This window comes from Miniopterus schreibersii (assembly GCF_964146895.1).
Source record: "Miniopterus schreibersii genome assembly, chromosome: 1".
NCBI lineage: Eukaryota > Metazoa > Chordata > Mammalia > Chiroptera > Miniopteridae > Miniopterus > Miniopterus schreibersii.
Window position 1 is genome coordinate 155204400 of NC_138101.1, and position 26022 is coordinate 155230421.

Here is a 26022-nt window from a genome sequence, read left to right on the forward strand (position 1 = left end):
CTATGTAAACCCATGGGGAGGGACAGATTTTTTATTTTTTTATTTTTTATTTTTTTTATTTTTTTTTTTCAGATTTTTAAAAATTATGTATACTTTAAGTACAATTTCTGAAGATACATGTGCAAATTGACAGTCTGAAGAATACGGGAACATAAAAATAGTTATGTTTTAAAGTATAGTTTTTTCCCTTTGTTTTCTCAACTCCCTATACCATTGTATTAATAATTAAAAGATTTTTTAGTGTGTTGGGCTTATAAGAAGCCAATACTATGCTGAAGGCTGAACAAAATTTTTCATATAAATTTATGAACAGTCACTGAGTATCTTTACCCTTTCCTTCAGAACATGATCAAGAACACTGAGCTAACCAAGGTGTGTGGGTGCTTTGGGGTTTTGTTTTAACAGGTACCAGTCAGTGGCCCAGACCTGGAGGGCAAGCTCCTTCATCTCCAAGCTATGAAAACTCACTCCACTCCCTGGTAAGAGCCTCTTAGAAACATACAGGTCGCTTTTATCTGATAGTATGCAGTTCTTTTTTCCCCCCAGTAAATCTTGAGTAACAATGAGAAAACAGTAGGATAGCATTACACACGAATTCTTTGCTAACAAATGGCCTGATTTGGTTGAACAATATAAGACACATTGGGTGTGCCTTTGCCATCTGTTCTTTGGGACAGGAGGCTTCTGGTCTAAGGACAGCTGGTGTTAAAATAGTGTCATGGCATTTTTGTTTCTCTGAAAAATATAGGACTTAATTTTTCTATACTTTTGTATTTATGTATAAGAGGAAACTTTTAAAAAAACCACACAGACCAAGTAAAAGCAAGAAAATCAGTTTAGCAATGGAAAATGGTTGTATTTTACTCTTTCTCATATGGTGTATAGTTTATTACATTTCCATTAAAATTTTAAAATGTAATAGCCATCATTTTTGTCATGAAGATGATTATTTCTCATGTTTTCTTTATTTAAAAAAAAAAATGCATTGTGCAAATTGTACAAACAAAAATGTTATTTAACAAAGCAGTAGAAAAAAGGAGCCTGTCTAGGTATTGAGCGTGAAGAATTTGTGGTTGAATGTTAACTACTGTTTCTTTTCTATGCTTACCACAGAATTACAAAATATTATAAAAACAAAATAAGGATGACTTGATGGAATGCAAATAGAAAAGTTATTTTTCTGTGACTAACAGAACATTTTAAATTAAAGTTTTCTTTCTCGAATATTTTGTAAGCACATAGAAGCAATTTGTGCTATTTAGATGCTAACCTTATAACTTTGCTATTAAATTCCAGCCTTCTCATACCTTAATACAAGTAGATCTCACAGGTCTCCATGTTAACTTTACTAACATGTTATGCTGACATGCACATCAGCTATTTCCTCATCTCTTTTGGAGTTAATCTTAACCTGTGCTTTGCCTCCTGTTCTGTCTTGACTTTGCCAGAAAAATCGAGTTGAGCAGCAACTTCACGAGCATTTGCAAGATGCAATGTCCTTCTTAAAGGATGTCTGTGAGGTACTATTTCTTTTAGATGGTGCCTTTTTTCTGTTTCAGTTCATTATAATTCCTATTATCCATTTAAAATCTTCAAGCCTGTACAGACTCCAAAGTCTTTCAAAACCAAACAATATCCATTTCCGTTTTTGTAACAGTGTGTAAGAATAGACTTTTGTTCTCTTATGTCGTTGAGAATGATTCCTTTTAAAAGAGCTCTACTGGCATGTGCTTTTGATTTTAAAAATTCTAATATGTTTGTGTATGGGGCATGTGTGTATCCACAGACAGACTATCATTTCCTCAGTTTTGTGAAAGAGGATATTTGGATGTGTTCACTATTTCTGATAGGTGTGCTTTATTCACTTAAAACAAAATCACAACTTAAACTTGATGTATTTGAGGATGTGTCCCCAAATTGCCCTTATTTCATGTTAAAGTACAAGTTATTTTATCAGCTATAATTGAGTATCAGACAGTAGTACAGTAGCATTCATCTTTTATAGAAACTAAAAGAAATAACCTCATGGTAGATTGGTAAAATGATTTGCTGAAGCAACGATTTGTTTCTGAAGCTTTATTAATTTAGCATAGGCTACTTCCTTTGATTGTTGATTTGTAGTACAGGTTTCACTTGCTGTCTTCCATATATCCCAAAGTAGGAAACATAGAAGTTTAATGAATTTAACAGTTACCAGTGGTAACCTCCATGTCTTTTTTCAATCACTCCAGCAATCTCGAATGGAGGATCGTTTAGACAGACTGGACGATGCTATCCATGTGCTGCGGAACCATGCTGTGGGACCTTCCACCAGTTTGCCTGCTGGTCACAGTGATATACACAGTTTATTGGGACCATCCCACAATGCACCAATTGGAAGCCTCAATTCCAACTATGGTGGATCAAGCCTTGTTACAAGCAGTAGATCTGCTTCAATGGTAAAATAGCGCTCATCTTTTTTATAATAATTCCCAAAGCCAATTGTCTGCAATGTTTTTCATGAAATCTTTGGGCGAAAGGGGCCTTCTTTTTGAAGGGAAGTAGAGTGGCTTTTAAGAATTTCCCTAACTGTCCTAGGCAGGGTCATTGGCTGAGCATTGGCCCTTAAAATCCTGCTATCATTGCAAAAAGAAGAAACTTTCTACAGAGATCATTTTAGCTTAAACTTGGGGGTGGTTCCCAGATGCATGGTAATTGGCAGAACAGTTTTTGCCTTGAAAATAGTGTGTAGAAAGTCTGAATAGCAAAAGCAGTAAAGCAAGACTGTATTTCAGGGGTGTTCTGGTCTAGGAAATTATAATTTGAAACCAGCCTTCAATAGCAGAAGGAATGTAAAATTATTTGTACAGGTCCATATTTAAGTTTTGTTCCCAAAGAAAAAATGTGGGGTGTAGTTTTAAGAATGGCTGTAACTTAAGTGACAGTGAAAGGAAACAATTTTAGATAATCCCTAAGGAGAATAAAATAATTCAATTTATCTTTTTAAAAACATGGTAATTCTTTAGAGGAAAAAAGTAAAATTCTGTAGCAATGCAAATCAAAAATTTTATGTTGAATATCTTGCATTATTTTTTATCCAGATTGTCTTTTAAAGGAATGAAGCTTTTTTTGAACTTTCTGTTTAAGTGATATCATGTGTTTGCATGTTTATGGCGTGGTTTTTAAGATTCATTGCATGTTGTGAAATATTCTCCTATGAAACAGATTTCTAGCTGTAAGCCATGAGATCAAGACTAAAACTCACCTATCATCAAATTAATTAGGTGCCCCAAATGCTGAAGGCTTGTGTTATGTAAAATAGGATTGGTTCCAGATTTCCACATTCACATGTCAAACAGCCATTTCTGTTCATTTTGGAGCAGCTAAAGTAAAATCAAACAAGGCAGCCTGATTTCTTGAGGACAGTGTTTTCAGCAACATGGGTGACATTAGATGCCTGCATATCTTAACAGCCAATTTTGGGGGTTGTTTTTTAATGTTAAGAAATCTTGAAATTCATACCCTTTAAAATTAGTTTTTGTTGCTATTGATAAGCTAATAAATGTGTGAACATTTATAAATTGTGAAACTCATAGAAATATAAGGGAGTGTTATCACTATTAGTAGTGGGAATAAAACAATTTTAATAGTGTAATAATATAGCATTTACTACAAATGTAAATGTGGAATATCAGTCTATTATTTTGTCCAAATATTATTTATCCTTATTTGGAAGGATGACTTGAAAATATATTTGAATCCCAAGTTGATCTCTGCTGTAACATTTGCAGTTCTTATTTCTCACCTCTTAACCACCTTTTTAAATTCTTCACTGTACATAGTTTTACAGTTCCTATTCCAGTTTATCTGCTATAATATTTGATATATCTGACTCCTCCCAATTAAAATGGGTGTGGCTGTGTTCCAGTAAAAATTATTTCAAAAAATGGGTTCCTTTATTTGTATAAAATGGAACCTATGTCTTTAGAAGGCAGCTTTTACCAACTTTGGATATGAGTTGGGAAAGAGATTTTTTAAAATCCAATCCTTCAAAGACATCTAGAAACCTAGTATAAAGAGTCTTCTGAAACATGAGATGAGTCTGGCTAGTCTGAGCAGCAGTATCAATACCACAGCAACTAAGCCAGGGTATTGTTTAATGTGTCTGTGAAGGTCTTCCCTTCAGTGCTTCTTACAAATGTGTTAGAGGACACAGCTGGTGAAAACCTGCTCGACATCATCTACTGTTTCCTCCCCGTTCCGACACAGCCCCTAGTAGGCGTGAAAGGAGACGGAGATGTTTTTGCCAGGCTTACCCTCAAAAATACAGAGTTATTAACTCCCCAAATCTGACAGTGTTAGGTGAGTCAGTATTTATCTCCTGCCCTTCTGAAATGAACTTTTTAGCTGTGAGCCCTCAGTTCTCAGTTTCAGCAAAATGACCACACAATGGAATGAAATAAAGACCACAGTCAACCAGTGACTCTCCCAGCTAAGTCTTAGGCATACTGTTGAGGAAGACTCTTTTTTATTTTTTTAAATTATATTTTATTTTTACTGTTGACATTATGATAGACATATCCCCCCTTTTGTCCCCCTTTGCCCCTCTCCACCCAAGGAGGAAAACTCTTATCCTAGTGTCTCTATACATGTCTGAGGATTTCCATCAATACCCACCTGTATGGAGTCAACTCTTTTCATATTCTTGGAGGGTGTGTGATCTGGGGGACATAATTGTTGTACCTATTGCCAGCCATCTCTAAGAGTTATCTCCTGCTTTTATTATCCCTCCTCATCCCCAAATATTGTAACTGATCATAACAGGAAAATGACACAATTTTATATTCTGGCATAACTTTTTTTTTTTGGTCTTGTTTAACTTTCTGGTAGTTTATATACTTTTCCACTGCATGAACATAAATTAGTATTTGTTTTAGGCTCCTAAAAATGGAGATCTCTTGGCCATAATTACAAAGTAACCGCAGAAGTATCAGTTTATCAGAAATTCCATGTCAGCCATAGAATTTGTGATGTCTACTTCTCAAAAATACTTAATTTTCATCATTTTGTTTTCTGCAGAGAATAGAATTATTCTAATAAGCTTTAGCCTAATAAGAATTATTCTAATAAGCTTAAGTGGTATTTCAGTAACTCCACAAATGTTGTTGTAATGGATTTTTGTTCTAATGGACATTTACTGTAAATCACCATCCTAATTGCAGGTTTTAAATATGAGATCGCTTTTTTCCCTAGAATTTAGAAGAAAGGTCAGCATACTTTTCCTGTAAAAAGTCAGGTAGTAAATATTTTAAGCTTGGTAGGCTATATGGCCTCTGTCACAGCCATTTAACCCTGACTTTATAACGTGAAAGTGTAGCCATAGACACTGCAAAAACAAATGAGTGTGGCAGTGTTTCAGTAAAACTAAATTTACAAAGAAAGATTTCTTTATCTGTAAAAAACAAATAAAAATAAACAAAAACAGACCAGATTGGCCCACAGGCCATACCTTCCCAATACCTGATACGGAACATAAATTAGTTTCTGAGTGCAGGAAATGAGGGTTAGCACGTTTTTCTTTTTTCGGAGCCTAAAACTTTTTGCTTATTTTGTTTTAATGAGTAGTTTGGGAGTTGTGTTGAAGCAGAATATTTGAGGTGAGCCAGAATGCACCGGGAGTGGAAGAGTAAGAGCTGATGGCAGTATAAAAGAGGTGGAGGGAGCTGAGCTCCCAGCCTGCAATGCAATCAAGATTGCTTGTGGTGTAGACCTGGCTGGGTGGCTTAGTTGGTTGGAGTGTCAACAAAAGGTTGCAGGTTTGATTCCTGGTCAGGGCACATATCTAGGTTGCAGGTTTGGTCCCCAGTCAGGGCACATGTGAGAGGCAACCAATCCATGTTTCTCTCTCCCATCGATGTTCCTTCCCCCCCCCCCCTTTCTCTAAGCATAGCCTCTGGTGAGTATTTAAAAAAAAAACTTTTTTAAAAACGATTGCTTGTGTAAAAACTACATGGACAGTCAGGTTAATCAAAGTAGTGTCCTTAGTCAAAGAAATAGCTTTGTTGCTGAGAACCTTTCTTTACGTTGTCTTTAGTTATAACAAGATTGTTTCAGTAGGGTCATCCACAGCTGATAGTATTGATTTGTAGGAGATCAACTTTATTGTCTTTTTTTTTAATTAAAATTTTTTTAATGTTGACCTTATTGCAGGTGTTCCCGCCCCCCTTACCCATCTTCACCCACCCCTACTCCCCTTCCCTTGGCCTTCACCAAACTGTTGTCCATGTTATAGAAGAAATAATTGCCTGGTTTTTTCAGTTGTTCCAGAAAAAGATTTTTGTATTTCACAACAAGGATATAAGAAGACTACCACCTGACAAAAATATATGTTAATAAGAGAATTAGGAGTCAATGTCAAAAGACTTAATTTTGACTGTTTCTTTTAACTGAATGGACTTGACTGTATCAAAGTTGAGAATTAAATGAGGTTTCAACCACAGAAAGCTTTTAACGTACTTTAGCTATCTAATATACACAAAAATTAAATTTCCTGAAAGATTATTATACTGGGGAAAAACTAGGAAATGGGTATAATTACTGTAACCAGCGTAGCATGGTTTTAATATTTGCTCTTATTTTTAATGGGATTAACATTTTCATTTCCTTAATTTCCTATTCCCTTTAAGTATTTTTGATGGTTTCTCCATATTTGTTTCATGCAAATTTAAAACTTAAGACTTTTCATCAGGCACTCTTATTGGGATGTGATTGGTGTATCATTTAAATTTAAAGCACAAAATCAGGGTTTTTAGAACTATTAAAATGTCAGCGTTGGACTTTAGTTTTGCTCCCATTTATTTAGTGTAAGAATAAACTCTCGGAATAAACTTCTGACAGGAAAAAATACTTGCATTAAGTAGAAAACTAAAAAAGAATAGAATCGTTCACTTCATTTGGGCATTACAAAGAGGTTTTCACAGTATAAAGTTATTGCACAGCACATCTGTTTATGGCTGTAATATCTAAAATACTGAGGCCCATTGAGATAGAGCCATGATAGCACTTTTATCTCTGACACAAAGTGCTCAGTTATTCCTCCGTGATTTCAACTTGAAACCAAGCTAAGTTAGATTAGGAGCTTTTTGTATTAATGGAAGCTTGGTGCAAATCTTAAAAAGTTCCTTATTTATGATGTAAGCTAAAATTCCATCCATGAAGTCTTTTGATTATTTTGTTACAAATCCTGGGGAAATATAATCCAGGCACTTTTTGTTTTGTTTTTTTAATTGCTTGGGGTTTTGTTGTTTAAGCTGTGTTTGGAGATCTGTGGTATTTTTCTTTTTTTTAATTGCTTGGGGTTTTTTGTTGTTGTTGTTTAAGCTGTGGTTGGAGATCTGTGGTATTTATTGTATGAGAGCAGAGTAAATAATGTTAACTCATGAAATTTAAAGCTACCTTTTATGTCTTAAAAATATAAATCATGTCTGTTTTCCAAATGCTAAAGCAGTTAGAAAGACTGTGCTTTTTCTAAATTCTAAGAGACAAATTTAAGTTGTTAAAGACTAACAGGCAAATAGGGTAATGTTTTGTTTAAAATTAGTACTTTTGTCACTTATCAGAATAAATTTGGAATGATTTAGATAGCATTTAATGTTATTGGTATTAATTTGTATACTGTAAGAATTGTTTTGAATTGAAGTAGTTTACTTTTAACTGTATTTTACTTTTTCTAACCTATTTTTTCTTAAGTGGGCAATTTAAAAAAATTTTATTTTCATTAAGACCACATTATAGTGCTTTTAAGGATTTTGATACCAGTTTTTAAATTTAAAATTGTTCAAAATGGCAGCATTTTTTAAAGTTTGAATTTCATACAGATTCTGTATTATGGAAATATTTAAATATCGTTTAAAAAGAACCATAAAAAATGGAATTCTGCTAAGTTTCTAGCATAAAACTCCTCTTTGGGTAAAACATAATGCATACAATATATAAAGATTCTTTAATCAGTCTGTAGATTAGTGCTGATTAATTTAAATCATTGGTATTCAGTGAATAGTACAAATTGAACAAATTATTAGAATATAATTCAGAATCAGAGTGGAATTCATACTGAGTACTTTTCAGTCTGTTCCTTAATTCACAAGACCCCTTATTCATCAACTAATTAGATTTAACATTTTTCCATCGTGCTAAAGCCATTGGCCAAGTGAAATGAAAACAGGTTTCTTGAAGGGTGCTTCCACCAAAGTAAGGCCATGCACCGCTTGTGACGATTCAGAATTCAGGGTGATGTTATTTAATGGGATGGGCCTTTTATTCTGACATGAAGCTCTTCATAATAATTGAAATTTTGAACATAGCAGGCCTAAGGGTTTGCCTTCCCCTGCTACTCCCCGAATAGAAGCAGTCTGTCAGCTGTATGCTAACGAGATGAACAATTAAACAGGGTCCTGGCTGGCTGGCCTCATAGTCTCTGTGCCCAAAGAACTGTTTATACACCTGTTCTATGTGTGTGGACAGAGTCCTTTGAATAGGCAACTGCAGATTAAAGGGGGGACATAGGAGCCAAGGTGAGCAAGGGTTAAAGAGAACTACTAGAACTGTGAAAGTCAAATTCTCCAGAAAATATGAGGGCTATTTGCAAGGGGAATCAAATTACAAAGAAAAAGTCCCTGCTAACTTCATTAACATGGAAAACTCCAGACTTGAAGCGTTTTGCTAGTCCGAGGCCAGTCTTTAAAGGCTTGGTTTTTCCTTTGGAAGCCAGTGGTGTAGGTTGGTGTTAAAACTAGTTTGACTTATTCCATTGAGACAGAAGGATTTGCTGGCATTTATATCCCAAAACAAATCAAGCAACTTTCTGGTTTTCCTTCAGGGAAAGGCAGACTCTCTTAGATAATGATCCTTTGTCTGCCAAGCCTTTCATCAGAAAAGGGGTGATAGAACATTTTATTTGTAGAAATTCAGAAAGTCAAAGAATTATTTATAACAGTGAAATAAAAAGAAATAAGAATTTAGCGGATGCATCATCACTCAAATGAGTGAAAATTTAGTTTGCTGCTATCCAGTGATGACTGTCTTACGGAGCTGATAAATGAGTTTCACACGTAGTAAATAAACATGTTTAAGTTTTTTAATTTTAAAAGATTATTTTCTTTTTCATTTTTTAAATATATCTTTATTGATTTCAGAGAGAATAAGGGAGAGAGAGAGATAGACACATCATTGATGTTTTAAGATTATTATAAAAACAAATACAGAAATCTGAGCTTTTACTTTATCCTGCAATGATTTCTTCAGCCAGTCAAAATTGTTCTAGTGATATTTTATCTTTAGAATAGGCCTAGGCTCTTAAGGTCCCAAAGAATTTGCCACTATATATTATATTTATACCATATCTATTTTTTATAAAATGGGATTTTTGAACTGACCTTCCTCCCTTAGATCATTGAGCATTTCATAGCTAGCAGGAAAGCACCCTATGTGTTAAGAATAAACATGACTGGGGTGCCTGGAGACCAGAATATCATGAAATATTTTAAGTATAATTTTCTCTTGAATATAATTTTTACAACCCTCTTTTTCACTGGTTAGGTTTAGTTCAGATTTTTCTCAGGTGTCTTTTTTGAGAGAAATCTAAAGGCTTAGAGAAAATTTCAGTGGGAAGGGGATAAAAGTCATTTCTGTTGTCCGTTCCCGACTTGAAGATTTTGTGATTCTAGGACATGATGAAACTGTGGTTTAGAAAAAGAATATATTCGTGCTTGATCATCTAAGGGAGTAATGACACAACTAATCCTCACAATGACTCACCCTCAAATAATTTTAGAAGTAGTTGTGAAATACATTAAATGGCTTTTTAAAAACTACATTAAAGATAAGAATAAGGGTAGATAGAAGACAGATATTTCTTCAAAAGAGTTGTGGAAGACCTGACATGTTCTAGTTAGGTCCACTACCAGATGGTCTGCATTGCCTAAAACTTTGCTTTGGTTTCTTTTGTTTAGCTCCTAAGAAACCAAAGGGGTATTTATACCTCTTAGGGTAAAATCCATACAAAGTCATTAAAGATAAAGAGCTATATTAATTACTCAAGAGGAATTCAGAGTTTGACAATTTACTGGGATTGAGGGATTTATTGAAAACTGTGGTTCTCGTGTATAACTCCAGGCAATAAACCTCTTTAATTAAAGGCTTAATCTTCTAGTTGACACGTCTGCTACTGTTCTAATAAAGCTTCATCTATAACCAGTTTTTCTAAAAATACTGCAATAGCCAAACATTTGCTGGCGTTTGCATGCCTTAACTTCCCCATTTCGGGTTAATAGCGACTTGTGTAAGTTTGATTAAAACAGAGAATAAAAATATATGGCATTTTTGTTGCCTAGCAATGTAGAACTTTTGTTTTATTTTAATTTTGTGTTTCCTTTTGTTGCTCTTTAAAATTTTTGAGGTCAGGCATTTAGATAAAAAACAAGACGCTATATGTGTGTGAGGAAAGGGCATGCCAAAATATAGGTAAACATTATTACTGCTTGGAACCTAGCAATATTTCCTTAAATGCACATTCATGCATGCTTTAATATATAGGGTAGGATAAAAGTAGGTTTACAGTTTGTATGGAAAATAATACAATAACAAATAAATAAGAAAAAACTCTGTTTCGCGTACTCACAACTGTAAACCTACTTTTGTTCCATTTAGATAGTATTTAGATAGTATTTAGAATAGGTTTTCAGATCAGTTCATAGAGGATTATTAATAGATCCTATGTGTAGTACTTTACAGCTTCTGTAGTGCTTTGTCTCTGTTAGCTCATTTGCTATAATCCTCTGTGAGCTATTCAATATAGAGGCTGCAATTTTTTTAATAAAACTTTTTAAATAAATTTACACTGCTGTCAAACAGTTTGAAATCTAAAATTCAGGTAAGTGACATTCAGGAAAATTCACTAAATTCAGATGCATACTATTGTTTTCCCTATTAAACCCAGTAAAAGAATTTAAGCAGTTATTGCCCCTGACCTGTCTTGACATTTTTTTAACTTTAGGTTGGAACTCATCGAGAAGACTCTGTCAGTCTCAATGGCAATCATTCAGTCCTGTCTAGCACAGTCACTGCTTCAAGCACAGACTTGAACCATAAAACACAAGAAAATTATAGAGGTAACTGTATTGTTGGTTTTCAGTAATAATGCAGACAGAGGTATCATTTGGAACACTATCACCTTTCTCCCAGGCAGATTGATATCTGTGACTCAAAAGTCGTCTTAGGTAGGAGAATTCCAAACAGCAGTGCTACTGCATGGATGTAGAGGGTAGATATTTATGGTTCCAGTTCGCCCATTTGGCTGGGCAAATTATAGATACTTAGGGATGGAACCACATGCAAACTGCTGTTCAGTTTTTACCTGTCATTTTCTTACCTGCTCTTACTTCTGTCATGTCTATCTTAGTCACTTCCCCTCATGACTGAGTCTTCATCGTCCCTAGAGGCAGTGGGAAAGATATATCTGAGTATTGAGAGCTCCAAATGATAGTAGCTGTTGTTTAGAAACAGTTCAATTGTAGAAACAGCTCTGTTAAAAAGCAAACTGGCAAATGTTTATAAACAAGTACAAATATATAGTTAATATTAGGAATACCAAAGTAAGTTTCTCCCGATTATGTTTAACCAGGACACCTATGTTATTGTGTTTATCCAGGAAAATGTTAAAGCTTATTTCCTTTTCCTTGAAAGAATCTTAGAAGTCAGTTTCTGAAATTCCATCAAGTTTCTCATAGCCTTGTTCATTTGTTAAATAGTGCCTGAAAGTGAGCATTAGACTGACCATCAAGGCCAGGCTTGTTGTTCTAAATACAGATGCTTTAAAAAATAATTTTCTCTTTAAATTTGTGGACATGCTCTTTCCAGCTCTAAATAATATAATTTCCTACATCTTCAGATTTCCCTTAGAGCCCTCTAACAACTAAGGGTATTTACCATCTAGATAGCTTTTTACTGTCTTAGCTCTAATTCATGAGTCTGGACATTCATGTTGTTTCTTTGCCTCTTTGTTAGGTGGCTTGCAAAATCAGTCTGGAACTGTTGTTCCAACAGAAATCAAGACTGAAAACAAAGAGAAAGATGAAAACCTTCATGAACCTCCTTCATCAGATGACATGAAATCAGATGATGAATCCTCCCAAAAAGATATCAAGGTTTCATCTAGAGGCAGAACAAGGTATTTGTTAGCATCCAGGCATTAAATTTCACTCATTTGCGATGGGTGAAAATACTTGGAAAATCGTAGGGTGTAATGCATTTACTAAGTGTCAGCTGTGTTCTGAATACTGTGTTGGGGCTTTATGTATGTTATCTCATTTAATTCTTACAGCATCCCTATAAGGGAATCATACGAAGTTGACTCAAAAATTGTTTTCCATTACACCACACTATTTTAGGGTCTACATATAAAAAAGAGTTACCTTTCTCTCCTCTGTAAGACAATTAGAGGACAGAATAGCTAAAGCAAGTTAAATTGTACAGTATAGACATTTAGATACATTTCATCTATAAATATTGGAACATACTAATTTAAGGCTAAGTATATGGTAAGATTCTATTGTATGATTTAACTTAGGAGTTAGCAAATTATAGCCCATGGATCAAATTCAACCCACTGCCTATTTTTATTTTTTTCAATCCTCACCCAAGGATATGTGTGGTTTTTTGTTTGTTTGGTTTTTGTTTTTTTATTTGAGAGAAAGAAACAAACGTCTATTGGTTACCTCTCCCACTCATCCCAACCAGGATCGAATCTGCAGCCTGACCTATGTGCCATGAGTGGGAATTGAACCCACCACCCTTTGGTGTACAGGATGATGCTCCAACCAACCGAGCCACGCTGGCCAGGGCTGCCTATTTTTATAAAGTTCTATTGTCATACCCCATTTATTTACATATTGTCTGTGGCTGCTTTTGCATTGTAATAATAGCAGTTTTGAGTCATTGCAGAAGAAACCAATGGCCCACAAAGCTGAAAATATTTACTATCTGGCCCTTTATAGAAAAAATTTGCCAACTCCTGGTTTAAAGAGTGATTTGAGAAGACTATGGAAAAGGAAGTACTCCAGGTGGGCTGATATTGAGGAAGGTTTTCCAGAAATTGGACTTGACCCTGCTTTGAAGTATGGATATTGATACATACATAGTATGTTAGTTTCAAATGATTTCCAGATTCTCCCCTCAGAATTTTTTTTATAGTTGTACATTAAAACTAGATGATTTGGTTTATTTGTGGTCCATCCTATTTTTTGGTACATATCCACTTATAAATAATATGTATATGTCACATATAGATGTTTATATTATAAACATTGTTCTTTGTATTAAATTACGGCACAGAGGAGATTACAGTAGGTGTGATAAATATAACTAAAAGCCAGCATGGTCCTTCCTGTATTCTCATACTTAAAAGGTGTCCTTTTGCCTTTGACATTCTCACTGTTTTCAACACTTAAACATTTCTGTTGGGAAAAATTAAATCTTAAGATACTAATGCTGTTATTTTAATGTGCATTGTATGCAGTTGTGCAGAAGCATGAAGAAGAGAAGACTGGGTCATGGAATCTATAGACCATTCCTTTGAGGCATTTTAGTTCTTTCATAGATTTATTATTCAAATAGAATTTTAAAGAAAATAATTTGCATGTTTCCTTCTCATTCATTTCCTCATCTTATAGGTTAGAGGTTGGCAAATTTTCTATGTAAAGGGCCAGATAAGTAAGTATGTTCGTCTTTGGGGGCCATATGATCTCTGTTGCAACTCCTCAACTCTCCCATTGTAGCAGAAAAGCAGCCATAGACAATAATGCATCAATAAATGGGCTAGCTCTTTCAATAAAACTTTATTTACAAAAATAGGTGCCTAGCTCCTGGGTCATATTTTACTGAACCCTGTTATAGGTCACCAGAAATTGAGAAGGCAGCATAATTGGTTAATAATAACAATACTTAGTAATTAATAATAGTTAGTGGATTAATAGCATGTCCTTTGGACAAAGTAAAGCTAGCCTAGGTTTTACTCATGGCTCCATCATATATTTGCCAAGTGACCTTGGGCAAGTCATTAAAGCTCTCTGAGCTAGAATCTTTGTGGGCATAAACTGAAAGTGATACACATAAAGCCCTTTACACACAGTCTTGCATTCAGGAAACACTCATTAAATGTACTATAGTTACTGTTATGATGATGGTAATTAGGTATGTGATACAGGTTTGCTTCCATTGAGCACTGACCCAAGTTCTTGTCATTACACTGCCACTAATTGGCTTTGTGATCCTAGGGAGGTCACTGATTTCTCTGGATCTCACAGTGGTTTTCAATCCTGCTGCACAGACTCCCTGAAACATTGTAGAGGTACAGGTGACTGGCCCTCAACCCAAGCTCACTAAGTCAGTATCTGTGATAGTGGACCTTGGAAAGCTGCATTTGTTAGTGCTCCTGAAGATTCTGATAAATGGCCACATTTGGAAATCTCTGGGCTAGATGATCTGTCAAGGTCCCTTTTTAATCCGAGAGCTAGTGATTCTCTATTACCAGGAGACTACTTGTATGTAATTCTTGACAATTAGCATGTAAGAATCTTTTGAGTACTTCTTTATTATAGCACTAACACATCAGAAAGAGGGGAGAACATTGTTCTTTGTGCACATCATTTCAGGGTTCTGCTCTGCTCAATAATTTATTTCTGAAATATAAATAGAGGCTCTGCTCAATAATTTATTTCTGAAATATAAATAGAATTTTCTAAAATTTATTCCAAAGAGGCTCTGCTCAATAATTTATTTCTGAAATATAAATAGAATTTTCTAAAATTTATTCCAAAGCAACTCCCTCAAATTTTTTTCTGATTTCTTAATGCATTTTTATTAGAGAAATTTGGAAAATACAGAACAGTATACACAAGAAACTCTACAACCCAGAATTAACCACTGTGGACTTTTTGAGGAATATCTCTTTTTCCATAAATATAGTTTGAATTTGAATTAAACTGGATATACTTTTTATAATTTCAACTCTTTTATTTAACAATGTATTTTTAACATTTTCATCTATCCCTGAGCATTTTCTGAAAATAAAAGAATATTTCTACTACCCCCAAAAGTTTCCACATGCCCCTTTGTAATCAGCACCCTCTCCCACCCCCTGGCAACCATTGATCCTCTTTCCATTGCCATAGTTTTGTCTTTCCTGGAAGTTCATGTAAATAGACTCATACACTGTAGTCTTTTGTGTTTGGTTTCTTTTACTCAGTGTGATCTGCAGCTTAATTTTTTCAAGGCTGCATAGTAGGCCCTTGTCTGATGTAGTGTGACTTACCTAACCCATCTCCTATCACTGGTCTCTAGTGTGTTACTAATGTAATAGTTCTGTGATCAACTTTCTTTACATAAATTTCTGTGCACATCTCTAATTATATCTGTACGAAGATTTCTAAAGTTGGAATCGCTGATTAAAAGGTAGTGAACATTATTTTAAGGCTTTGGATTCATTTTGCCAGTTTTTCCTTCAAAAAAATTGTTCTAGTTCACCTTTTTCTTTTTAATCCTCACCCAAGGATATGTTTATTGATTTGTGAGAGAGAGACATTGATGTGAGAAACATCAGTCAGACGCCTGTACATGCCCCGACTGGGAGTCGAACCCGCAACCTTTTGGTATACGGGACAACTCTCCAACCAACTGAGCCACTTGGCCAGGGCCAGTTCGTCCATGTTTTTAATTATCACCACTGATGGTGATATTTTTCTGGAAAAAAAATCATTTTCTGAGATACTTCTCTCACTATCTTTAAGCTTTTCTGCCTCTTTACCAGGTGACTGCCAACATATATTTAAGAGCATGGGTTAAGCAAATTAATACATTAGTGTACTAGGACAGTGCTTCCCAAACTTTAAAGTACATTTGAATCAGCTGGGGAATCTTGTTAAAATGCAGCTTCTGATTCAGTAGGTTTGCAATAGAATCTGAAGATCTGTGTTTTTAACAAGCTCCAGTAATGCTGATGCTGTGCCTAGAATATTATGTAGTCATTCAAATTATGTTTATGAAGAGTTTCACTAGCATGGAGAAGTCATCATACTATAATATGCAATTAAAATGCATTTTTTAATGTACGGGGTAGGGCAAAAGTAGGCTTACAGTTCATATGGAAAATAATACAAGAATATAATACAAGAATAAACTGTTTCGTGTATTCACAACTGTAAACCTACTTTTGACCCACCCTGTATGTGGTATCATTTCATTTATATAACTACATATGTGCATAGAAGAAAGACTGGAAAGAAAAAAACATTCATGTGAAGTGTGGCTATTACTACTGTTTGGTAACACGTAAATGTAATTTTTATTTCCATCTTTATACTTTATCATTTCATTCAGTAAACATGTCTATGCTTCATAGGGAACCTAATAGGCATTGTTGTTCCTTTGTTTTCCAGCAGTACTAATGAAGATGAGGATTTGAACCCCGAACAGAAGATAGAAAGGGAGAAGGAAAGGCGGATGGCAAACAATGCCAGAGAACGCTTGCGTGTGCGGGATATCAATGAGGCGTTCAAAGAGCTTGGTCGGATGTGTCAGCTTCACTTAAAGAGTGAAAAACCCCAAACAAAACTCCTTATTCTTCATCAGGCCGTGGCAGTCATCCTTAGTCTAGAACAGCAAGTCAGAGGTAAGTAGGTTCAGCAAAGGTACATACTGTTCTGCCTCAGGTGGGCAAACATTTCCATTTCCACTCACTCTTCTTCTTGGGCAGATTGTCTGCAAGTTCAGCTAGTACTTCTGCCACTGCATCATCTGGATTAAGGTTTCTTTCTAGTCCTCTCACCTCTGTCTCCCTGTCTTGGTCAGTATCTGTAGGCTCAGTGCTTTGCACAGACCAGCAGAGAGTAATCCTGTGCAACAGTGCACAACAGCCAGCCTCCACCTGCTGCTCAGCATTATTCTTTGTGCCTCTTTGTCTTGTTGACTCTGGTGTCCCTCACTGTTGAATTTGCCCGCCTAGACCTGTTATCCTTCTGCTCCTTCCTGTCTTTCCTACTTCTCTGCACTCAATTTGTTACCTGCTTTACCCTGGAACATCTACTAGGTCATGCTGCTTAATAGGACGCCTGGTCATGGCCCCGCCTGTCCTGGCCTCCTGTGGATGTCCTGTATACCCATGTCAGTAGGTATCGGGACTTCTTTGTTGATCCCTGATAAGGAATGCGGTGAACTTCGTGGGCTGGTACTCACGGGCATGCCCGTATGTGCCTAAGGGCAAAAGCATGATTTAGGCTCATCCACTGCTGACTCAGACAACACCCCCAACTGTTCAGCTTGTCAAGAAGTTTGATGGAATCTTGAAGATGCTTTGAAACTTCATTTTTTGAACAAGTATTTACTGCTCTGACTCAACCAGCTATATGCTAGACCCTGAGTTATCAATTAATACAAGCCCTTGAGAGGTTCTACTATTGAGCTTGCTTTTTTGCATATTACTTGTATATCTTTTTATCCAAAGTTATGAATGCCTCATCCTAAGCCTTTTTTGCAAAGAATATATAAATGTGACCTTGGACTTCAGACCCTGCCTCTAGCCTCTCTTCATTGAAAGAAATTCTCTTATTTATTGAATATTTATGTAATATTTTATTTGAAGAAAGTTGGAAAAGAAAAAAGAACGGGAGTAAACTAATGCTTGACAACTATAACCATGCCCCTTTTGCATTGATGAAAGGAAGAATACTCTTTTTAGGGAAACCAGGGTTAGGGAACTAGAACACATTTTCAGAAAAACATACGACGGTGACTTACCCATCCACCTCCCTCCAGAATGAGAATAATGAGTAGATTATTTTGTGCATAACCAACCTGTCACTAAAGCCAAATACTTCCTCCCATTGTCTTAAGACCCTCGAAATACCTGTAAGACTTAATAAAACCTGACCTTCAGGGAGTTACAGGCCACCCTGAGATATTCGTAAACACTTTCCGATTGTTGCGGCTCAGCTGTGGCAGGAGTGGTTCTCTGAAGCTTCATTGTCTCCTGTCACTTTACCCAAGGTTTTCAACCACTTGTGTCTGACATCCTTTGTCTCACTCTCAAGGCAGCAAGACACCTTTGTTAGTGGTCCGAGTACATGCATCCTCCTCTGCAGCCCAAGATAATCTCTGCCCTGACTCTACTCATTTATTGTCAAGATTATTGCCTCTTTCGGGACTGAAAGTCTTACTGTCTGGACAATGGTGGTGCCAGAACTTACTCCTGTACATCTTTCCTTCCCACAGTTTGTTAGAGCTAGAATACAAAGTCTTTTGTGTTTTTAATGTTTTTAACATTAGAAGTATCTACTCTCAGATCCAAGCCATAAAAATGAGAAATACATCTGTGTTTGAAAAAAGTTACAAACTTCATGCCTAGGTGGATCTTATTCATTTGTAGGATTTGACACTGTAGTGGTTCCACTCAAGTACCTAGAACAGAAATGCTGAGTCTGAGAGGATCTAGCATCCAGGCTCTGGTCACTGTGATGGGGACTGACTTTTTCACACAGTTCTAGAAAGCTTGATATAAAGAGCCACTGACTGATTAGAGTTTGAACAAAACTAAAATACACTGAACTGTAATCCTATTAGGGACTGCTTTAGTGTTCATAAAAGCCTATCTTCCTCCGACCCTCAGACTCTGCTCCAAAGCCCAGAACCTTTATTTTACAACTTAATGTAAAAGCCTTGGGGTCCATGTAAGATTGCTTCGTGAAAGGCACCCTGATGGTTGTCCTGTCTGTGGCAGCACCTTCACAGTTTGGTATAGCCACCATCTTTCCCTGGGTTTTACCTCCAGCAGTATTAAGTTATTTTGGTAACCTATTCACTTTAGAGATCTTCTTCATCCCTGCAGGGACCTTGCCCAGCAGTCCCTGGGCCCAGCCCTTTCTACAAAGATAAACATTTTGTGTACATGTCTACTTTGGGCATCCTCTGGACTCTCTGGGCTCACCTCTGGCTTGGGAGGGTGCTCCAAGTCTGTATCTAGCCACATACAACCTGGCATCCCTGGACAGGTGGTTGTACCAGGAGGGCAACCAGACCCAGGCCCAGCAGTGCATCTGGAGAAGAGCCAGGAGAGCAGCTTCCCCTTGGAGCTTCAGGTTTTGCCAGAGCACTTTTTGTGCCTTGGTGACCCACATATTAACTCCTGTCTGGTCCATGCCATTGCCAATTTAAGCCTTTACATTACTATGACTACAATTTTGCTAATCCTCAACAGATTTCACATACTACCTTCATGTTTTTACTCTCAGCTTTTACTGAAGGTTGAATTACTGGTCAAATACTTCCTCATCAGACTCTTTCACAGGTCAGTTCATCAGCTCACTTCTCTTCCAGTGATAATTTAGAATCAATAGAATTATCACAGTTTGAGCTGCCTGGTCTCTTAGTGAGCTTGAAGATGAATAAACTCGGACAGTGGTTTCCAAGTCTGGCTGGTCCCAGAATCACCTGAGGCTTTTTTTTCCTAAACAAATCTCGAGACCGTACCCCCAGTCGATTTTAATTTACTTGCAACAAGATTGTCAAACATGGTAGTCATAGCATATTCATTGATAATACTCCACTCCTTACTAAAACCCCACTGAAATTAATAAAAATGGAATTAACTCACAAGCATAGATGGTAGAGAACCGTAGCAAATGAGAGAGCAAAAAATGTATGTAAGATGAAAGTAGAATAGTGGTAACTGACTGACTTAGAGAGAAGAAGTGAAGTGGAGCAGAGAGGAAAACCAGCAAGGAGCAGAGCGACGTGCCGCAGAGCCCCATCCCTGAAAGGCCCTGTGCTTGGGAAGTGATTTTTGGAGCAGGTCAGACCTGAAAACAGAAAGAATGATTGAAGGTCCTCTATGGGAAAGTTGGATCCCTAAGTTTCTCCACTTCATATTACTTCTGCCCTCTCTTTCTTCCACCGTGAAAGACAAGAGTAATATTGGGGGGGGGGGGGGGGGGGAGAGAAATCAGAAAGGCTGCAAATATGGAGCCTGAAGAGGAGCCGAGAATATGAGAGGCATGAAGATGAGCCATGAAACCCTCGTTTCTGTGTCCCACTTTGCTTCGCTAATGCTGGCAGCAAAGTATATTAGTCCCATCTTTGAAAAATTGTAGAATTCTTTCTAAAGAAACTAAATAGTCTAGAGAAAAGACCTCCAGATTTAGGAATTCCTGAGTAGTAATGTCTCACTTTTGGATTACCATAGAGTAAAACTCTCAGAAAGAAAAATAACAGCAATTTGCTCAGTTTAAGACCTAAGAGTCCCTGATTCATAACTCATGACTATAATGATAAAAATAATTTTCCTTTGTTTCAGAGAGGAATCTGAACCCCAAAGCAGCCTGCCTTAAGAGAAGGGAAGAAGAAAAAGTTTCTGCCGTATCGGCAGAGCCGCCAACCACACTACCAGGAACTCATCCTGGGCTTAGTGAAACTACCAACCCTATGGGTCATATGTAAACATCAGCCAGGTAAGTAAGAGTATGAAAAGAAAGCACAAGAAGGTCACCTGGTTTATCTTAGACTTCGAACCTTTGAACAGAATGCTCTGGTGGCACTGGTTGTGGTACAGGTCACATGTAAGTTGGAACCCCCCAGCCTGCCTTCCTATTGGGTAGTCATACTCAGAGAGCCAGTGTCATTTTATACCCAGATATTCTCTTCAAAGTGAATCCTATGATTTATAAAGATTTTTGTGTTCTGTCCTGGATCATCATGAATGTCGTTCTGATCCAAGAAGAAAATAGTGCAGTGACTCTCCCATCAAAAAATATTTTTGCTACCTCTTATACTCCTCATTTCTCCACTAGAAATACTTGACTGTATCATCACTCAGTTTTCTGTTAACCATCCACCTCCTGTTTGCCATGAAATTTTTATACATATACAAAAAAGTTAACTGTTTGTTTCCATTGGACCAATAATGCAAGTCTATAATATACATCTTTCTTCCCTGTAAGACTGTCAGTTACGCCTTGAATCTACTGATAAATGTAAAGGTGTTATATATGATAGAACCAGAACACCCTCATCTTCCTCTTCATGGATTAAACACAATTTACTTCCTTGTAATTTTTTTTTTAACTGAGTAACAAAAGTAGTATGAGATTGTTGCCTAAGTAGTTAATATGAATCACCGTTTTCTTAACTATATGCATTCACATTATCTATCATATAACTTTTATAGGTAATATTTAGGTGGCAGAAATTAATATAGACTAATTAAATATTTTGGGCAGTAACATTTTAGCTAGCATCGTGGAGTAGGAATAGAACTGATGACTTCATTTTTACAATCTGCCTCCAGCAGTTTTCCCAGTTTCATCAGCAGATTAAAAAGCAGTAAGCAAAGATGAATGGATTGGAGGTTTAGAGCAGGGAAAAAATATCAAATACAATTTCATTTGATGAGCTTTGTGGCTCACATTTTTAGCTGGAATTCTGGAATTTGATAGAATAATTCATAAACTACAAACACCAGTCAATATCTCACCCTTTCCTGAAAAATATGGTTCCTACTACCTCCACATACAGTCTTCCTAGGATCAAACTAGACCAAAACTATAGATTTCATTTGGGGACAAGAGGAAGAATGTTGATGTAATTGTTTAAGTGTCAATTATAATTCTAACAGCACACTGGATAAAACCCTGAGCCATCACCCCCACCAAAAACACCCAGCAGTCTAACTGATTACACACACAATAGAGACCTCGGGCAAGAGCTCGTTAACTTGCAGTTGCTCTAAAACCCAAGCCATTGTCTCATATTCTGTGGAAAATATAAAATATGAAAAAAATTTTTTTCCAATATTTGAAGTTCTAAAAAATGTGCTACTGTTTTTCAATGCAAAAGTGACTTTCTAAATTGGCAGATCATTTCAAAGAGGCGTGATGAGAGGTAACTTCTCATGCTCAGGTCCCAGGTAACCACCAGGCTGTGAAAAGAGCACTTTGTGTTCATCTATCACATTTTTCTCAGAGCCTGTGTCTCTTTTTTCTTGTTTCCCTCCTGTTTGTTGTACCCATTTTCTCTATTCTCTTCCCAGTCTCTCTCTAGCTCTTTCTCTTTAACTCCTTCTCCCTACTTCACATCTGTCTCCCCCCCCCTTCTGTTTACTTTGTGCTCTTTTTACTGCCTCTGTATTTCATGTGACTTTCATATCTCTACCCATATCTCTGTAATGAGGAAATTCCCCCACTTAGGTTACATTAAACCTTGAAGTTCCCACCTATCAAAAAGAAATCAAGAATCCTTTAAAAACAACACTTCAAGGTTATAAGAAATGTAGTAAATGCACTTTGTTCCATTAGATTTTATAGGCTAGTGTTTATTATCTTAAAATATGTCTTAAAGGTTGCTAATTTCACAAAGGTGGTTGTCTCGTTTCACCTGATAACCTTCAATTCTTTATAGAACTGGGTTGCAGATTAAAACCAGCAAGAGATGGGGCATCAGGAAAACAACTGCTAGAATCAAAATAGCTGATAAATGATCACAGAATGAATGGCTATAAAAGCACAAGACTTTTCCACTGTGTAGTGTAAGGCCAGGTAGCTTTCAGTATCTTAGTTGCCCATCCCTAAGAGCATCGCTCTATTACAAAACAATACTGTGGTTATTGTTGACAAAGGAAGAGGAAAGTATGAGTCTTCCTAAAACTATTTCCATCAAAAATGACTAAAATGGAAAATTGTAGTTACTACTATCTATATTATATTAAGAATATAAAATATGTACTATAAATTTTCTCTAAAATTCATTGAGCAAACATCTCTTGAGGACCTACTATTGACCAGGAGCTGGGACCCATGTGAAAATGAATACAGAATAGTTCTTGTCTTCAGAAACATTCGGTTTAGAGAAGGTAGACGTGAGCTCTTAGCACAGTGCGGTGGGCTGCAGGTGGCAGTAAATGTGTGTGAACATTGCGTCTCCACTGAGAAAAGTGTGAGTAGAACTTCAGAGTTCAGGTATTGCCAACTCAAATGTTGCCAGAACTAAGGTTTGCCTAATTGTCACAGCTGCTGTGTAATCCTGTATTTTGTGATTCTATAATCGCATGATCTCCTTTTAAAAATCTTACCACATACATCAGGTAAAACCATTTCAATTACACCTTGAAGGAATGAGGCTCATTTATAAGTCATTTAGCAGACTGCTAATTTAGTGTAAACCTGGGTGTAAGGAATATCAGCTTTTTGAAGGGGGGAGGTTCTGGGGAGGTGTTACTTCTAACAATGGTGTGCTAATTGGTTGTGTTCTCTCCCTTGGCTCTCCCTGCCACAGTTCCAGAGTTATCAGTAGGCTAGATAGAAGGTGAACTCTCCTCTTAAGGACTGGACAACTCAGATAACCTGAAGACAAACCTGATAGGAGGGAGAAGAAAAAACAAAACACTTGAAGCAAGAAACTCAAATGTAATCCTACGATCAAAGCAACTGGTCAGCACTTCCATCAGAAGTGAAGATAGGAAGCTCATCAGATAGAACGTCGCTCGTGAGACGTTTGCAGCGGATCATTTTGTTGCAAGCAGTGTCGCTTCTGCACAATCAGAGACTGTCTCGATCTCTCCACTCACCGTGGAAGTTGCCTTGTGCCTAAACTGAATTGACAAATGCATTGTAACTACAAATTTTATTTATTGTTATGGAACTGTAAGGTCTACATATAAAGGTTAAAGGTAATGTGGAAAGCTGATGTACACTCAGCTGATGCCAGCATTTGTTAAAGCTGTTCCTGTGCAGAGAACAAAGCAGTGACAACCATTGGCCCTTAGCATTCCCGGCATACCTATTAGTGTCTTAAAAGGGAAGGGAAAAGTCTTTTGTTGCCCTCTCCGATCCTTTTGCCATATGAATAGTGTTTTCCATAAAATAGGAAAATATTTCTTGGTATAGCATTTCTCTCACTTTCATTTTTTCATTCATTTTTATTTTCTCTTTGTGGGTGTTATATTTGGTCTCTGAAACTGAATAGTTTATGGTCACAGTCCAGAATCCTCCATGTAGCCCTATGTGCTTTGCATATTTACCTTACAAAGATAAGCAGAGACCATCTGTGACCATAGCTTAGCTAAGATTTTAAAAGGGGAAATTTTGTCCCCTAGATTTTCCCCAAAATAAATATTGCTTTATTTCTAATAATAACCAAGACTTTTCAAGCTTCTAGGTTTCATAGTAAAGCTTGTAATAGCAAGAAGTGTAAATTACAAGGGAAGAATCTATTTAGAAATTGCTTTGTTTTCCAAGCAGTAAGTACTACATATAGTACTTGTAAAGTGTTAGCTGTAAGTAAGCACAAAATGGATTTAAAATACAAAGAAGATTTCAGGCTGTGGTTATGGTGACCATAACAAAACCCAGTAGTCACCAAGGCAGATAGTGATAAATGAACACACCATTCTGAGGCTAATTACTTAATGGGATACAAAAGCAGTGGTCACCTATGTTTTCGTATCCTAGCCTTTACTTCTCTGTCATTTGGATGGCTGGTCAGTGGGGAGGAATTCATTGGGTGATTTAATCAACTGCAAACCATCTGCCCTGTCCCAAGAAGATGAGCCAGATTGGCATTAAACCAGTACTTGTTGGTCCATCTTAATACTGCACATTAAGGCACCCCTCTGTCTCATACCCCTAAAAGTTGTGTGTTTTTTTTTAAGACATAATAAGCACTTTGAACTTCCATGAAATCTGTCTTCCACCACAACCACCCTGGGAGAGAGAAACATGCTAAACAAGGTTGTCTTGGCTTCATAATTCCTTAGAGCCAATATCAACAGTGGCAATCAGCACACAGAAGGAAGGACCCAAATCACTTATGTAACAAAGATTTCTGTTAATTTGAAAGAACAAAAACAAGACAGAACTTCAGATCCTCCAATCAGGATGATTCCTAACAAATCAGTCTTTTGTGAACTTGGTGGACTTTTTGGTTACTTTAATTTGCGTATATTCTGCGGTTACATCCAACTCTATCTGTGGCCTTGGTCTTCATTTCAGTGTTAATCAGCTAAACAGAAACTGTTGCTTATGATGTGTGAGTGAACATACGCCACTGCCTGGCCTTCTTCTTCAGAGCTTGCTGTCTCTTTCGCTGTATTAGACTTTGCAGTATGCCCAGAAGCTTTCCTTCATAAAATAGAAAGAAAAACATTTGGCTTATTTTTCACTGTAGCTAGTCTTTTATACAATAATCTTGTAAGAAAATTTCTTGAATTCTAAATATTACTCTTTCTAGATTTTTGAAATCGAAAAGTTTTCAGTAAAAAGTTTCTTACTTTATTTTATTATATTAGGTAGTAAAAATGTAGGGTTATTTACCATAACCTGTTCATTAATATCAGAAATTTACAATAGCCTTTGAAGACCATAGTAGGAACCTAGCACACCGTGTAGTACCTATGGAGTATTGTAAGAGCTAATTGTCCGAGATGAATTGCTTCTCATCTTGTTCCCCAGTTTCCATTGTCGGTTTATTGCAGATTTGTATCCTGTGTCAAAATGCAAGGTATTATTGATAAATCTTTTCAACCAGCAGCAAGAAGTTCAAAATTTTTTCTGTCACTGTAACAGAAAACACAATATGTATATAACATTTATGTAGCAATAAATGTGCCATCTTTTTTTAACATAGTAAACGAGTGAGTTTTTTACATTCCTCTCAAAGACTAATGCATTTTGTTTTTTTTTTAACTCATTCCTGCCAGAAATGCCCACACTGCTTCTCTCACACACACCCCCCCACACACACACACAGCTTTATAGAAATACAGTTCACATAACATTGTGAAGTTTAAGGTCTACAGCATGATTTGATATATGCATACATTGCAAAGTGCCTTCCACAGTAAGGTTAGTTAACATTCACCACTTCACCGTCTCGTGTGTGGCGAGAGGCGCACACTGCTTCTCGCACCTGCGTCATCTGCAGCAGCATCTGGGACACCCATCAGGACAG

At 36.6% G+C, this 26022-nt stretch overlaps 1 protein-coding gene across 11 annotated transcripts in view; it reads left to right on the top strand.

The window, feature by feature from the left end:
* The window catches only part of TCF12 (transcription factor 12), a 301154-nt gene extending 275461 nt beyond the window's left edge, over positions 1–25693 (top strand). For 5 of the 11 annotated variants that reach the window (XM_081162122.1, XM_081162131.1, XM_081162126.1 and 2 more), the window contains 8 exons: positions 406–479; positions 1449–1520; positions 2232–2438; positions 11033–11147; positions 12043–12205; positions 16470–16702; positions 20378–20531; positions 23350–25693. In XM_081162122.1, coding sequence (XP_081018248.1) covers positions 406–479; positions 1449–1520; positions 2232–2438; positions 11033–11147; positions 12043–12205; positions 16470–16702; positions 20378–20520 — 1007 coding nt within the window. In that variant the 3' untranslated portion in view covers positions 20521–20531; positions 23350–25693. The remainder of the gene's footprint in view (positions 1–405; positions 480–1448; positions 1521–2231; positions 2439–11032; positions 11148–12042; positions 12206–16469; positions 16703–20377; positions 20532–23349) is intronic. The other 6 variants (XM_081162128.1, XM_081162132.1, XM_081162129.1 and 3 more) reach the window with 3 other exon arrangements.
* The last annotated feature ends 329 nt before the right edge of the window (positions 25694–26022 follow it).